Genomic DNA, 16,720 nt, shown 5'->3' with positions numbered 1-16,720 from the left:
GGGCATCCGTAACGACCAATTGCTCACTAGCGATACAGGCCTATTTCTTCATGAGATAGCAACTTCTCATTGTGTATGGACGTCATGACAGATCAACCACAGCTAACTAGTAAATTCTGAAGTCTTATTGCATGCCTGAACTCTAGGCCAGTTATGTCTGTTTATAGCTCAGAAGGACTGCCACAGCAAAGGGAGCAGGGCAAACAAACCACATTACACTAATTATCAAGTTAACCATCGCTAGGGCCCACCTTTGTTCACAACTTGATGCCCCTACAACGGACTCCCACACAGATCACTTATCTCCATCTTGAAAGAAAACACTAGATGTTTTTATCCTCTTACTTTTCTCTGCAGTAACCAGCACAGTGCTTTGTACATGATACACAATTAAGAAGCATTTGTGAAATGAATAAAGAACATTTGAGGGAAATAAAAAGCAATCATTCCTCATCAGGAATGAGTTGAGAACCAGTGGCATAGCCTGTTGGACAGCTTGGACTGGATTCTGTTTCAGGTTTGGTTTTTGGAAACTCTCCTTATTTTAAGTAGGAATGATTATTAAAATGATTTCATACTTATTAATCTATTATTATCAGTCTTAGCTAATTATAAAAATGGCATGGAAAATTAGGGGGGAAAACTTGAATGTTATAAACAGTTGAGCATATTGTATACATAGTGAAGAAAATATTTTCTTCATTTTTTTTTTTTTTCTGGTAGCTGAGGTAATACCAGAAGAACTCAAGAGTAGACTTGAAGTGATATCAGAAGAAGGTGGTTACCCAAGTTTACTGACTGCTGGTAGGTGGCCAGAAATAATGAGAGGGTACAATAGATATGTTCAGTTTTCTTGGCACACATAGCTATTTAATCATCTCATTTCTGAAAGAACTATAGCTCCACTGTTACCTAAGTTTATCCTTTAGCCGCTTAATATAGTAATACCCCTAGTGTAAAAGAGGGAATCAATTACTGTGATAACCTGGATCCTTTGTAAAAGAATACTAGCATACCAAGGAGGGTTTTTGTTTTTTGTCTTAGTCTATTTTTTGTCCCATTCCTTTTTAGGTAAGAATTAGCATCTAAAAACACCACATTATGGGATTGTAAATACAATGTTTCCGTTGTAACTTAATAAGCATAAAAATAAACAGTCACTTCTTCACTTTTGCCATACCAGAGAGTTGAATGCTGGGTCATTAGTTACTAGCAAAAGTCCTTCTTTTTTATTTTTTTAATGACTTGCAAAATTTGCTGGTAATATACAAAGTCTAAGCGAAACTGACTTCAGAATGAGTACTGGGCTTTCATTGTTTACTGCATATTGATCACTGACCCATCTTTTCAGAGGTATCAGCTGTATGAAAATAATAGTACACTTTTTCAGAAGCACAAAGTTGGTCAGAGTTCATCGCTTTGCTCAGCCTCTTGAGACCCTGACCCAATGAGGTTAACAAAAAAGAAATTGTCTCAGGACTCCAGAGTCTCAGAGAAGTGCTAAGAGTACCCATCATTCATTCCTGTGTTTCTACATTTAGTTTCAAAGTTGAGGATAAAACCTAGCTTCTGAGATTCCCTCTTGGGGCATCTTTTGTGTCTACTTGGGTTCCACCAGTCTTTCATTTGAACCCTCAGGCATCTCAGGCATGTTTTAACTGTAATTGAATTGTAAGTTACAAATATATTTTCTCAACATTTTGCAAGCATCCTTCCATTGTTTTCTAACATTGGTGACATCCCAATGTCTATTCAAAACCTATTTTTCTTTGTAAAAAAATTTTATGAACTTCTCTTCATCCCTGATATCTCTACACTTCATGATCAATTGTCTTGGTCTGGGTGTTCATCCGCTGTCCTGGGCGCACACTAGATCTTTTCACTCCAGACATATGGGTCCTTTAATTCTGGATTTGTTTTCTTTTCTTAGTTCATCCATAATTTTACCTTTTCCATTTTCTCTGTTTTCTCTTCCTGGGATTCGTTAGTTGAATGTTGGACCTCCTAGATCAGATCCTTTAATCTCCTCACTTTTTTCTTCTTCTTTTTCATCTCTTTGGTGTTTTGTTATACCTTATAGAAATTTCTTCAAATTTATCTTCCAACCTTTCTATTAAAATTTTCATTTTGGCCATTTTATTTTTCAATTTCAGTACTTTCTTGTCCTCTGCTGTTGCCTTTTTAACAGCATCTATTCTTATGTCAGGAATGCATTATCTTTGTACACAAATGATAGTTCTTTAGAGGTTTTCCTCTGTCTGTTTCCTGTGGATTTCTTTATTCTGTTGATGTGGTCTGCTTATACTAGTCTCTCTTCTTTATTCTGGATAATTTCCTCAAGAGGCTGTCCATTCATATCTAAAGATCTCACACACCACACACACACACACGCACACGCGCACGCGCACGCACACGCACGCACGCACGCAAACACAAAGACAACCAAACAACAACGATGATGACAACAACAAATATACCACCAAAGTTCTTTGAACATGGACGGGGCTTGTCAACTGCAGAGTTTCACTATAGCATGATTGGTTGTTCAGCTGGGTTATTCTTTGGGAATTCTGAAGTGTCATCATGACAAGATTCTCCAATTTCTGCCTGGAAGATATGCAACTGAGGGCATACATACCTGACTGCTAGTGTTTGGGGAACATGGCTTATAAGGAGTTTGTATGTCTTACTGGGAACTCTGCAGTTAAGCATCTGTTTTTCAACCTTGGGTGTGACCTTGTTTGCCACAGTGCCTGATGTCCTCAGTTTGATGTCTCTCTAGCTTATTTTCTCCAAAAAAGGTAAGATTTAGTCTCCAACAGGAGAGGGAAATAGTTGGGATCCAAAGTCTCCATATAATTTTAATGTACTTTCAGCCTCTCACTAAACTCCTGCCTTCCTTAGTGTATGCTGCCTCTAACCTCTGCATCTCTGGGTTTGGGTAGAACGTGTTGGTTCACTTTCCCTTGGAATTTGCTCTCTGTAATCATCTTCTCAATTGTGCTAAGGCAGTTTCTACTTCTCATCCACTCTCTCCTTTCTAAAAATCGTTGAAATTTCTCCTTTGATGATCTCTCCTCCCTCATTATCTACGCCTTTGTGGATTTGTGTGTTTTTATTCTCTTACTTTCATTTTCGTGAGGTGTCAGAAAGAGGAGAAAATAAGCATGTGTAGTTTCCCCATCTTTGCTAGAAATCCAGGGAAACTATAGCTGAGGAGGAAGGTGGCTTGGAAGAGGACCTAGAAAAAAAGTGATCAAACAAGTTGGATGAAAGATCAACAAGATTCTAGAAGATCCTGCTGCTGACGATAGCTAACATTTATTGAGTGCTCATTATTTGCTTGGAGTTTTGCAAAAAGTCCTTTATGTGGGACATTTACTTTTGTCCTTCAAAGAACACCAGAGGTAGACACTGAGTCATAGAGAGGTAATATGACTTGTCTAAGTTAGTAAATGGTAGAGCTGGGATTTAAATCCAAGTCTGACTCCAGAGACCATCCTCTCAACCACTAAACAATCTTGCCTCCTGTAAATTGCCTAAACAGGGATTTTAAATGAAAATGTATCTGAAAAAAATATTTCTCATGTCTATGATTTAGGAGACTTTCTTTTCTACCAAAATTATTAATTGGCCTACTTAATAATGTTTTAAGACTAGAAAATTCTTTCAGGTTTGAAAAGTAGTAAGAGAACTTTCTTCAGATGAATAGATACTATCTGTAGGACTTTACGAGACTTAGGTGCTCATCATTTTACAAACCTATAGACCATCTATTTGAATTCTGTCCTCTTACCATTTTGTAAAATAAATATGCTCTTTACAACTGTGTTTTTTCTTTTAATATTCATTGGTATATAGTTGCTTTGCGATATCGTGTTAGTTTATACTGTACAGCAAAGTGAATCAGCTATATGTATACGTATATCTCTTCTTTTTTGGATTTCCTTCTCATTTAGGTCACAGCAGAGCATTGAGTAGAGTTCCCTGTGCTGTACAGTAGGTTCTCATTAGTTATCTATTTTATGCATAGTATCAATAGTGTATATATGTCAGTACCAATCTCCCAATTCAGCCCACCCCCCCAACTGTGTTTTAAATCGTGTGTAGAGAGATGGAGGTTGCGTCTGTACAACAGCAAACATCTGGAAGAAAAGAATCCCCCACCAAAGCTTGTTAAAAGAGATTCATAAGCAAAGCATGCTTTTGAATTATGAAAACAGATTCATGTCCAACATCTTGAAGAACTCTCACATGTATGTTTTTGTTTCAAATATAGCTTAGAGATCATTAAGATTAAAATTCAATTGTGTGCTCTGTTGTCTTTGCCATCAATTTCAGTTAAACCAGACTTGCTTGGCAGTTTTGGAGAGAAAAGTCTTCAGTGCTTTTCCTTTTGCAATTTTGGCTTTGGGGTTTTTTCCCCCTCGTAAGTACATATTATTTAAGGAGACTCTTTATGTTAAACCTCTGAATCATTCACCAGGTGGTCTTCATCAGCACTTATACAGATGAAATAGAACTAAAAGTTTCCACAAATTAATCTTTTTTTTTTTTTTTTTTTTTTTTTTTTCTGTGGTACGCGGGCCTCTCACTGTTGTGGCCTCTCCCGTTGCGGGGCACAGGCTCCGGACGCGCAGGCTCAGAGGCCGTGGCTCACGGGCCCAGCCGCTCCGCGGCACGTGGGATCTTCCCGGACCGGGGCACGAACCCGTGTCCCCTGCATCGGCAGGCGGACTCTCAACCACTGCGCCACCAGAGAAGCCCTCCGCAAATTAATCTTTTTTAGGCTTTGTAAAATTTTTGTGAACTTCCAAGAATCCACATGTGTTCAGGTTTTTGTCTTTTGTTTTTATTTTTTGGTTTTTGTTTTGTTTTGTGTTACGCGGGCCTCTCACTGCTGTGGCCTCTCCCGTTGCGGAGCACAGGCTCCGGACGCTCAGGCTCAGCGGCCATGGCTTATGGGCCCAGCCGCTCCGGGGCATGTGGGATCTTCCCGGACCGGGGCACGAACCCCTGTCCCCTGCATTGGCAGGCGGACTCTCAACCACTGCGCCACCAGGGAAGCCCTAGACTTTATTTTTTAGAGCAGTTTTAGGTTGACAGCAGAATTGAGTGGAAGAGATTTCCCATGTACCCCCTACTCCCATACATGCATAGCTTCCCTATTATCAACCCACCCCCACCAGAGTGGTATATTTGTTACAACTGATGAACCTACACTGATACATCATTATCACCCGAAGTCCACAGTTTACATTAGGGCTCACTCTTGGGTTGGGAGAAATGTATAATGACGTGTATTCACCATTATACTTTCATACACAGTATTCTCACTGCCCTAAAAATCCTCTGTGTTCCACCTGTTATGCCTTCCTCCCCTCCCTTCCCCCACTGGCAACCACTGATCTTTTTAACACTGTCTCTATAGTTTTTGTCTTTTCCAGAAGTCATATAGCTGGAATCATACAGCATGTAACCTTTTCAGTTTGGCTTCTTTCACTTAGTAGTATACATTTAAGGTTCCTCCATGTTTTTTCATGGCTTGAGAGCTCATTTCTTTTTAGTGCTGAATAATACTCCATTGTCTGGATGTACCACGGTTTATTGATCCACTCACCTACTGAAGGATAGCTTAGTGCTTCCAAGTTTTGGCAATTATGAATAAGGCTGCAATAAACATATATGTACAGATTTTTGTGTGGACACAAGTTTTCAGTGTTTGGGGGATAACTACCAAGTAGTGCTATTGCTGGATCACATGGTAAAAGTATGTTTAGTTTTGTAAGAAACTGCCACACTGTCTTCCAAAGTGGCCAAACCATTTTGCATTCCCACCAGCAATGAATGAGAGTTCCTGTTGCTTCTCCACCTCCTCACCAGCATTTGGCATTGACAGAGTTACAGACTTTGGCCATTCTAATCGGTGTGTAGTGATATCTCATTGTTTTAACTTGCATTTCCCTGATGACATATTTGGAGCCACTTTTCATCTGCTTATGAAATGTGCCTCTTAAGGAATTCACCTATTTTTTAATCAACTTACTTGTTTTCTTACTGTTGAGTTTTAAGATTTCTTTGTATATTCTGAATGACAGTTCTTTATCAGATGTGTCATTTGCAAATATTTTCTCCCCAGTCTGTGGCTTGTCTTCTCATTCTCTTAACATTGTCTTTCACAGAAGAGAAATTTTAAATTTTAATGAAGTCTAGATTATCGATTATTTCTCTCATGGATTATGCCTTTAGTGTTGTATCTAAAAAGTCATGACGAAACCCAAGGTCATGTTTTTCTCCTATGTTATGTTCTCGGAATTTTATAGTTTGTGTTTTACATTTAGGTCTGTTACCCATTTTGAGTTAATTTTTGTGAAGTTAATTTTATAAGGTCTGTGTCTAGATTATTATTTTTTTTATTTTTTTGCAATGTCTAGTTGTTCCAGTGCCATTTATTGAAAATAACATCTTTCCTCCATTGTATTGTCTTTGTTGAAGATCATGCTTCTTTGTCAAAGATCAGTTGACTTTATATGGATCTATTTGGGAGCTGTCTGTTCTGTTCCACTGATCTATTTGTTCCTTCTCCAATACCACATGCCTTGATTACCATAGCTTCATAGTATCTTTGTAAATTTTTAAATCATGAACTATAAAAACATTCATAAAATACATAAAACCTAAGTGTTAAGTTTAACCAATAATTTTAAAGTAAACACCTATTTTAATCATCCCTCTGAATCACCCTATTTCTGTTTCCTATCTCCAAAGAGATAACTACTGTCCTAATTTTTTCTTTTCCTGCTTGTCTTTATGGTATGGTTTACCACTTAAAGCATCCATCCCAAAACAAAGGAGTTCAATTTAGTTTGTTTTTGTATTTTATGTAAATAGGCTCATCTTGTGGATACTTTTATGTTTTGCTTCTTTTCCACAATGTTATACTGGTAATATTCATCAATATTGCATGTAGCTGAGGACCACACATTTTCATGACTATATCGTGTTGTGTTGTATAAAGTTACCACAATTTATTTGTCCCATCTTCTCTTGTTAGGAAGTTGGGCAGTTTCCAGTTGGAAAATATTATGAATAAAGATATTATGGATTTTCATTTACACGTATCTTAGTGCTTATTAGCATGCATTTCTGTGGGGGAGTATACCAAGAAATGGAATCTTGGGTCATGCATGTCTTTAACCTTGCTATGTAAGGGGAAAGTATTTGATAAAGTGCATAAAAAGTGTATGGGAATTCCTGTAGCTCCACATCTTAGCCAAAAAACACATTGTGTTGTCAGACTTTCTAATTTGTTTCAAATATGGAGATTTTATAATGAGATCATTGCATTTCCCTGATTACTAATGAGGGTGAGTGCTCTTTCATATGTTTCGTGGATATTTGAACTTTCTTTTTGTTGTTGTTATGCTTCTTCGTGACAAGTGTTTTCTAAAAGGCATTTTCAAGCACCTTTTAGGAAACCAAAGGCCCCGTAGATACAATATGTGCCACAACCTGTCAATGAGGAAGGCTAATAATACTCTAGAGGACTCAATGATGGAAACTTCTGAGAATCTGTAGTATATAGAATGCAATTATTAGTTTGGATTCAGTGTCAGTGTTCTTGTTTCCTATCCTATAGTCTTTTGCATCCCTTCTCAACATTTTTATAATTTGGGACTGCCTTTGAGATATTTTTCCTTATTGTTGCTCTTGTGTATAAAAGAGATGGTAGTAATGCTTCTCAGGCCAGTATGTCTGTGTATCGCTTATCTTGTAAAGAGTTTAAAGAACTTTAAACTTTCGAGATAGAGAGGTGGCCAGGGCATTAACATACTCCTTGTCACTGGAGGAGACAGATCTCCCCAGAGGGAAATGGCTGCTTCTTTATTGACATGGACCCAAGCTGTGCACAGAACTCACGTTTTTTAACTCCTAGGCTAATGCCAAATGCATTAGACATGGCACCAATTGTTCTATGCATAAAACATGAGCAGTGTTCATCACCCGATTGCTAATACCAATTACCTAGAACATGAATTTTTTTAAAAGAAAGATATATGATGAAACTATATATGATTTTACAGATGTTTCTGATAATTTTTAACAGTTTGACTGTATTTTTCTAGTTTAACTCCTTCTCGAAACCCCTTTAACTCTGCTTATCCTATAGTAATTGTTAACGTTCTTAAAATGATCAAGAAAATAATGTATATTCCTCTCTAAATAGCCAGGCTTCCTACCTTCTTGCTTCCTACTCTCCTCCCATCGAATCTCTCCCTTGGGTTTAGCAATAAAACATGTAGCTTAATATGTTTAGTGGGAGCTTAAACATTCCATGCTGGTGTCTCACCTCATCTGTGCCTTCATGTGGACTTTTCTCGAAGACTCTTTTTTTTCAGACTCTTTAAAATGATTTAGTGTACTGTAAAAAAATTCCTTGAATTTATGACACTTTTCAGTTTATAAAAGACTATGTAAAGGCTTCTCCTCATAGGCTGTAAGGAGTGCAAGGACAGTGAAACTCAAATAATCAAATGACATCCTTAAATTTATTTCACTATTATTTATATGGCGAATTCAAGATTAAAGACCTGGTTTTGTAACAATCCATCTAGTACTGCTTTTATAGGCAGCACAGTACAATTGTAAAAAGTACAGATTATCCGTGCTTAAATTCCAGCTCCACGCTAACTAGCTGAGTTACCCTGGGCAAATCACTAAGGCTCTCTATGCCTCAGTTTCTCCAGCAATAAAATGGGTATAATAAGAGTTGTGAAGATTCAATGAATTAATACCTAAAAAGGTTTTAAAAGGTACTAAAAACTGAGCTTATCCAATATAAGTGCTCAATAAATATTAGCTCTGTTGCAATCTTTTCTGATTATTTACTCTTAAAGAGCAATAACATGTTACCAGAAATAAGAGGTAGAGCTGCCAGAACTAAAAGTGATTTTTGTAATCATACCTATCAGCCTAGATTAATAGCTTTGATTTCCTCGTCTATAAATATTGAATAATTAATCCCTAAAAAAAAATCCCTAAACATTGTAAAACTAATACATAATGTTGATTAGAACTCAATACAGATTAGTCTATTTATCTTGGTGAAACCATATCACCCTCAGAGCTAAGCTGATAACCTGAAATTATGCACAGCCTCTGTTTCTTTTCTGAACTCATAATTCCATCCTCCAGCCCACTTAGTACATTTACGCCAGAAAAATCTATAAATTGCCACAATTGCTTGAAGTATAACACTGGGGGTTTCCACACAGCAGGGTCTTCTGATGTTAGTATACATTAATAGGCATCGTCTTAAGGCAAAATAAGGCTATTCCACAAATGTGGATTGAATTTCTACAGTGGTCTAAGAACTGTGAGGAACAGAGAAGATAATATGATGAGTTCTTGCTATTCTTTTGAAGCTAAGACCTACAGGACTGAATGATTAGAGAAAAAAATTATGCTCTATAGGGGCCAGGATGATGTCTAATTCACCTTTGGTTCACTCACACTAACAAATAAATGATTATTAGTGAATGAATGAATGAATTGCAGTAGAAAAAAGAAAGATAAATACAGATAGAGGTCATTGGTCCATTTAACAAACACCTATTGAGCGCACTGGAATTGTCAAGGTGTGTAACTTTTAGCTACAAAATTTCTCATATAGACAGCATAAGCCTCTGAGAGTTGTAAAGTGTACTTAGAAATCTGTGACCTCTTAAATTTGAGAAATGCTGATATGGAGATAGAATCAGGGTGAATAGGGGAAAGACAGGCACCAGGAAAACTGCAATAATCACACATGAAACAAAGAGGACTTGAACTAAGGGAATTCAGAAGAGAAGAAATAAATCCAATAGTTATTTATGAAGTAAAACAGTCAGAACTTAGTGATGCCCAGGGGTTTGGGCTTGAGAGAGAGAGGACTCAAGGAGCATGCTTGGATTTCTGGCTTCAGTAACTGGGTGAGTGATTGTGGCATCTCAGTAAGAGATCTCTCCATAGCAAGGCAGCAGACAGAGTAAGTAACAGTGTTGGAAATACAGAGTGTGAGGTGTCTGTGCACATTCAGGTGGAGATTTCTGGAATGTGGAAGAGCAATTTAAACTGTAGTTTTCAGAACATAAGTAGGTAGATATTGCAGTTTTGGGGGTAATTTACTCACAGGGGCAATGAGTAGGTCGAGAAAAGAAGTGTAGAGAAAGATGAATCCAATAAAGAGATTGAAAAAGAGTGACTGAGAAGTAGGCAGAAAATCAGGAGAGTGGTTCCCAAATCCAAGGTAGGAGAGAATTCCAAGAAGGTCTGAATTGTTGGAAAACCTGTGTGGAGAAGGTAATTGAACTGGGTATGGAAAAACAAACAGAATAGGTAGGGCAGAAAGAAAGGAAGAGGTATGGATTCTGGGTTGGGAGACATTATAAGCAAAGTCTTATAAGAGATGTAAAATGTGTACAAGAGGCTTGGCTGGAGTAGGCAGGACAGCACAGGGCTGAAAGATGGGCTCTGAAACCGAATTCCTTAGGTTCAAATCCCAGCTCCCCACTTTTAGCTATGTGATCCTCAGCAAGTTATATAACCTCTGAGCCTCAGTTTTCTCACGTGTAAAATGGGGACAATAAGAGTTCATTCTTCGTTAACTTGTTTATTTTTTACTCTCCTGTATAGATGCCCTTGCAAAAGTCAGAATGATTTTATATATACAAGATCGTTTTTAACTCTCTCTGAATATTTTATTCTTTGTTCTCCTACCATCCCAGCCCCATTTATATTTTCCCATTTATGGATACTTTATTTTAATAAACAGAAGTTTTAAACTGTTTATATATAGCCCTATATATAAATATATTAAAGCATATAGATATATTTTATATATCCTTAGCAAGTCTTTTCCTACCCCAATATACATACCTATGTTTTACTGTAGTCCTTTATGGATTTACATTACATGTTTAAATTTTTAATAATTATGGAATATATTTTATTGGAAGTCAGGGCTCTGATAGTCTTTACCTAGGTTTCCTAGATTTTCAGAACACTATTTATTAAATAATCCATAGTTTCCTTATTGGCTTGAGATGTCGCTTCTATATTTTACTAATTTTAAGGATGGCTGGTTCTGTTTTTAATCTTTATAGCCTGTTCCTATATAAAAAGCACCATGGTATAATGAGTATGTATAAAAAATACATTTTAGTATCTGGGAGAACATGTGCCCTCTTAATTAATCTTATTTTTCACAATTTCCCAGTTATTCCCACTTGGTCTTGCTAATTTCTAAATATTACTTTAAAAATTATAAAAATTAATTTTATGATCAATTTGTGAAGCCCTCCCCAAAAAATCCTACTAGAATTTTTATTGAAATTGCATTAAGTTGCTAATTAAGCCGTTTACAAGTGCTACACAACTACTTATGAAACTCCTGAGAAACTCCTAGTTCTTAAATTGTAAATATTCACAGTCAGCAAAGGATCCCGAGGCCTTTGAAGAAAACCAATAGCAAGAACAAAAGGAAACTCATGAGTGAACAAAACAAATGTATTTTTCTAAAGAAAATTTGTCTTCTGTTTCCAGAAGAAACAGAGATGATAAAAGGTATAGGAAAAAACCCTTAAAATATTAAATTTTCAGAGATTAGGGGAAGAGTACATTCATTAAGTATGCTCAGGTTTCTGTGAAATAGGAGCAGGATGCTGAAAAAAATAGGAAGATTGGATAAAAGACTGAGTGTGCTTGGAGACTGAATTAGTCAAACAAAATCTCACAGAATGTAGAACAAAGAGAGGGATACAAAATATGGTAGAAAAGAGATAGGAAGAGTGAGATGGCAGTAGGGAAGTGAGAAGAAACAGGAAAAAAATGATTGGAAAAAACAAACAAACAAACAAACAAAAACCCCTTGACATGAAGAGTGATTCAAGTCCTCAGATTGAAAGGTTCATCCAATGCCCGACAGGGGAAAAAAAAACAAACTGAGACACATGCTGATAAAATTTTGGAATTCCAAGGATGAGAAATTGATCCTAAAAGGTTCTAGAGAACAACAAAGGATCTTTCAAAGGTATCAGACTTCTCATCAGCAAAGCTGGAAGCTGGGACAGACTAGGCAATGTTTCAAAGTTCTGAGGAAGATTAAGCAGAGCCCTAAGTTGATAGCCAAACTATCAAGTGTTGGGACAAACTAAAGATGCATTTAGACATATATGGGCTTTACACTCCAATAAAGATGTTTAAAAAAAAAAAAAGGAAATTAAAACTGAAAAAAAAAAACCATATATGGGCTCAAGTTTACCAGTTTACTTCCTATAGATCCTTCCTACTGAAAAAAAAATATATATATATTGCTCAAAGATACATTCAAGCACAACAAAACAACAAGAATTCTACACAGTTCACCTAGGATACGAAGAGCACTGGAACCAACCCAGCTGTCTTACAAAAATAAATCCCAGGATGACAACAGTGAAATAAGCCTAGAAAGCAGGCAGCCTAAATTAGAAAGAGTTGTCACAGAGTTCCAAGAAAAATGTCTTCAAGAAGAAAGTAGGTATCAGAAATCAAATTGCATAGTTAAGAACCTTTTAACATTTTAAGCAAAGTTAATTGCCTTAAAGTTATAGATTAATCTGTCTTTATAATATTGAGTCTTCCCATCCAGGAAATTAGATATATGTATATTTTTCTAGTTTTTTTTTAATGTCCTTCAGTGAAGTTTTATAGTATTATTTATACAAGACTTTAATAGCTTTTATTAAATTTATTTCTAGATATTTTGTATGTTTTATGCTATTGTAAATGGGATACTTTCTCTATTTCCTAACTGGTTATTGCTGGTATATAGAAAGCCTATTGTGTACCATATGCATTTTATAATGTTCTGCCTTTCTCATAAATCAAAATGTCCTGCCTTTCTTATATATTTTAGTTGGTTGCCCTGAAATTTTGAGTTACGGAATTATCATCTGAAAATATAATTTTGTACCCTCCTTTCAAACATTTTGTACTTCGTATTTGGTTTTCTTATTTAATTACCTAGGTTAGAATTTTCTGAGCAGCATTAAATAATTGGAGACAGTGGGTAGCCTTGACTTGTTTCTGATTTGCTTCATTGTTAATTATAGATATTGAATGAAAGCTATTCACTAGCATAATAAGGAACCCTTCTTCTATTCCTGTTGTACTAGGAGTTTTATTCTATTGTCAACTTTCTAATGAGCATGCTGGGATGCATCATGGACATTGTTGAATGGTAGGAAAAAGATCGTGGATTCAATTTTATACTATAGGGGACCATTGTAGAATAATTTGATTTTGAGGAAAAGATATATAAAACTGTTTAGTAATTCAGCCGTCTAGTGATAATTGTATAACCATATGGACAAAGGTAGAGGAAGTACATACAAGAGGATTGAATTTAATAGATAGGTCAGATAAATAAATCCAATTTTCTTACCTGATTTCTTTTTGCCCAAAAGACTCAGAATATTTGATAGCAAAACAATTTGAAATTGATGTTGAATAAAATTTATACACGACTGCTAAAAACAGACCTATTTTTCTGCTTCTTATCATGTATACATACATATAAAATGCAAAACTGAACAGCAGGAAATTATTATTCCTAAAGATAGGACAGCATTCAACTTTCCCTTCTGACATAGGGAACATCAATGATTGATGCTCTAGTCATTTTTCTCAACAATTTTCTAGTTTTTATAAAATACTGTTTAAGCCATAATTGGCTCCCACCGTCTATTTTGATGACTTAAATTTTTTTTGCAAATAAAACATAAATGAGTTTTCATATTATGGATAACCTGGCAGCATTTAAAAACATGAATTATCCTTGGAGATGGTAGGACTATGCTTCCTCCTCATTTTTCTATAAACAATAAAGTTTCAATAAAAATAATCAATAATTTGAATATTAATATTTACTTGAAATTACTCTATCACTGTTTCATTAAAAATGTCTAGCACATAAACTTCTTGGGATGTTGATACAAACTTTTGTTATTCTGCCCCTTCAAAATGACAGATAGTATCAGGCTATAATTTTATTTTTAAGATTTTACGTAATTATATTGGGGGTAAGATTATAAAGTTATATACTATCTCCTTCATATTAATAGTACAGATCTTGAATTATAATGAGTTTCATGATTGTATTATGAGATTAAACATAACATTGGGGAAGCTTCACATTTCCTCTTTGTGAATCTGACTTCCATGCCTGTCAAGATTGGTATGGATTCAAGTTTGTTTTCAATAAACTTCAAAGAAGATCACAATCAGGGATCGTCTGTATCATTGCTCTCACACGATAGCTGTCTGGGACCCCTGTTTTTGCCCCTGTTTTTCCTAAGGAGAAAGCCACATTTTCAGGTGACTACTCGCTTTTACAGGGTCTTTGTTTTTAACATCTTTAGGTAATGAACTGCAAAAAACAATACGAAAATGTTGGTAGATGGAGAGATACACTCCTTCACCATGTGGTGAGCATCCTAGAGAATGGAGACAGATCCCACGCCATGAAGGACTGAAGTCATTTTTGCAGGAAGTTCAGCTTTGAGGATTAGTTTAAGGACTCAGAGCCGGCTGTATTGTGGTGGACAGTTCCGCATGATTCTTTGTGGTTTTTAGTAAATTACAGACTGTTTACACTGGAAGGGACTGTAGAGATCAGTTTAGAGGTGAGGAAATTGAGGCCCACAGAGGTCCGGTGGAGCCTCCATAACATTGACTTGAACCATGTATCAGAATCCGCATTCCAAAATGTGCAACTGCTGTCTTATTAAGGAATTTACAATGACACATTCTGAGGTCATGCAGGAAATGGACTGAAACGCTAGGAATTAGGTCAGTAGCTTGAGACAGTGCAGTCTTCCAGGTAGTCTTCAGCTTCCCTAATCCAACTGGGATGGGGAACATAGAAAACGTGTGTGTGTCTGCGTGTCTGTGTGTGTGTGTGTGTGTGTGTGTGTGTGTGTGTGTGTCTGTGTGACTATAGCACCATCTATGCATCATGTTTTCAGCTGAGCTTTAAGTTGTACAGAAAGAAGCTACAGCCTACTTTAGCCAACAGTTCCTAATACTGCTTCTTTACAGAAATCAGCTTTTTTCAATATTTCAAACATTTTAGAATATCAGGTCAATGAGATGAGACCCAGTTATGCTTAAAAATTTACTGTGTGCCTATATATATAGAAAACATATTAACTTTGAACAGTAATGAACATTGGGTTATAGAAGTACACGTGCTTTTTCTTTATTTTCTCTACTTCTTCTGTATTTCCTAATATTTCTACCATGAGATTGTCTTTTAATGTATAGTTTTATTACATAAGTAATAAATAAGTACTTTTATGTCATAAAATACTTAAAACGTTGTGGAATATGGGAAAGTCCTCCTCCATGCTCCCTTAGGCTTGCTTTCCTTGAAGGAACCACTTAACGATGGATACAATTTGGTGTATAACCTTCCAGAATTTTTAGCTGAATATTCAGTTATTTGAATTGTGGAAATGTTTAAAATCAAAAGTGGTATACTGCACATGCTTTTCTAAGACTGACTTCTGTATTTGATATGTTTTGGAGAATATGTATTATTACATTCCAGTACATATAAATCTATACCAATATTCTTAAATCACCACATACAATGTATGTCAAATTTCTTATTTAATTATTTTCCTATTGATGGACTTTTTTGTATTATAGGCAGTACGTACTGCAGTGAGCATTGCTGTGCACGCTTGTTTGTTGCGTTGATTTTTAAATCTGTGCACTAGTTATAAAGATGGAAAGAAAGACGACAAGCAGGGAGATGGACTGAGAAGAAGAGGTTAAAGGAGATAGAATCAGATATTTCTGGAGGACAGAATATTCATCCCCTAGGTCTCATCAAACTCCACAGAAGATTCAGATGCTCACTCAGGAAACAGCAACTCTGCTGTAGAATATTTTTTGGAATTCAGGGCTGCTAAGAAGTTTGGGTGAAAACCCACACTACCGGGCTTCCCTGGTGGCGCAGTGGTTGAGAGTCCGCCTGCCGATGCAGGGGACAGGGGTTCGGGCCCCTGTCCAGGAAAATCCCACATGCCGCGGAGCGGCCGGGCCCGTGAGCCATGGCCGCTGGGCCTGCGCGTCCAGAGCCTTTGCTCCGCAACGGGAGAGGCCACAACAGTGAGAGGCCCGCGTACCGCAAAAAAAACAAACAAAAAAAACCCCCACACTACCAAGATGGTTTTGGGCTTTGCTCTTCTTGAGCAAGAAAGAGCACCTCTGACCGGTGTGAGATGATATCTCATTGTAGTTTTTGGTTTTTTTTTTTTTTTTTTTGCGGTACGCGGGCCTCTCACTGTTGTGGCCTCTCGCATTGCGGAGCACAGGCTCCGGACGCGCAGCCTCAGCGGCCATGGCTCACGCGCCTGGCCGCTCCACGGCATGTGGGATCCTCCCGGACCGGGGCCCGAACCCGTGTGCCCTGCATCCGCAGACGGACTCTCAACCACTGCGCCACCAGGGAAGCCCCTGATTGTAGTTTTGATTTGCATTTCTCTAATGATTAATGATGTTGAGCATTCTTTCATGTGTTTGCTGGCAATCTGTATATCTTCTTTGGACAAATGTCTATTTAGGGCTTCTGCCCATTTTTGGATTGGGTTGTTTGTTTTTTTGTTATTGAGCTGCATGAGTTGCTTATAAATTT

The 16,720-nt window shown here is 36.9% G+C and overlaps 1 protein-coding gene across 18 annotated transcripts in view; it reads left to right on the top strand.

The window, feature by feature from the left end:
* Positions 1 to 16,720, top strand: part of PDE4D (phosphodiesterase 4D) — a 739,244-nt gene that overhangs the window by 631,854 nt on the left and 90,670 nt on the right. For 8 of the 18 annotated variants that reach the window (XM_055086564.1, XM_028492919.2, XM_055086566.1 and 5 more), the window contains one exon: positions 724 to 804. The exons of 5 other annotated variants lie outside the window; for them this stretch is intronic. In XM_055086564.1, coding sequence (XP_054942539.1) covers positions 724 to 804 — 81 coding nt within the window. 5 more of the 18 variants (XR_008618059.1, XM_055086569.1, XM_055086570.1 and 2 more) reach the window with 5 other exon arrangements.

This window comes from Physeter macrocephalus, chromosome 8 (genome assembly GCF_002837175.3).
Source record: "Physeter macrocephalus isolate SW-GA chromosome 8, ASM283717v5, whole genome shotgun sequence".
Classification (NCBI taxonomy): Eukaryota; Metazoa; Chordata; class Mammalia; order Artiodactyla; family Physeteridae; genus Physeter; species Physeter macrocephalus.
Note: the sequence above shows the minus strand (reverse complement) of the source record. Positions and strands in the feature narration are given on the sequence as shown.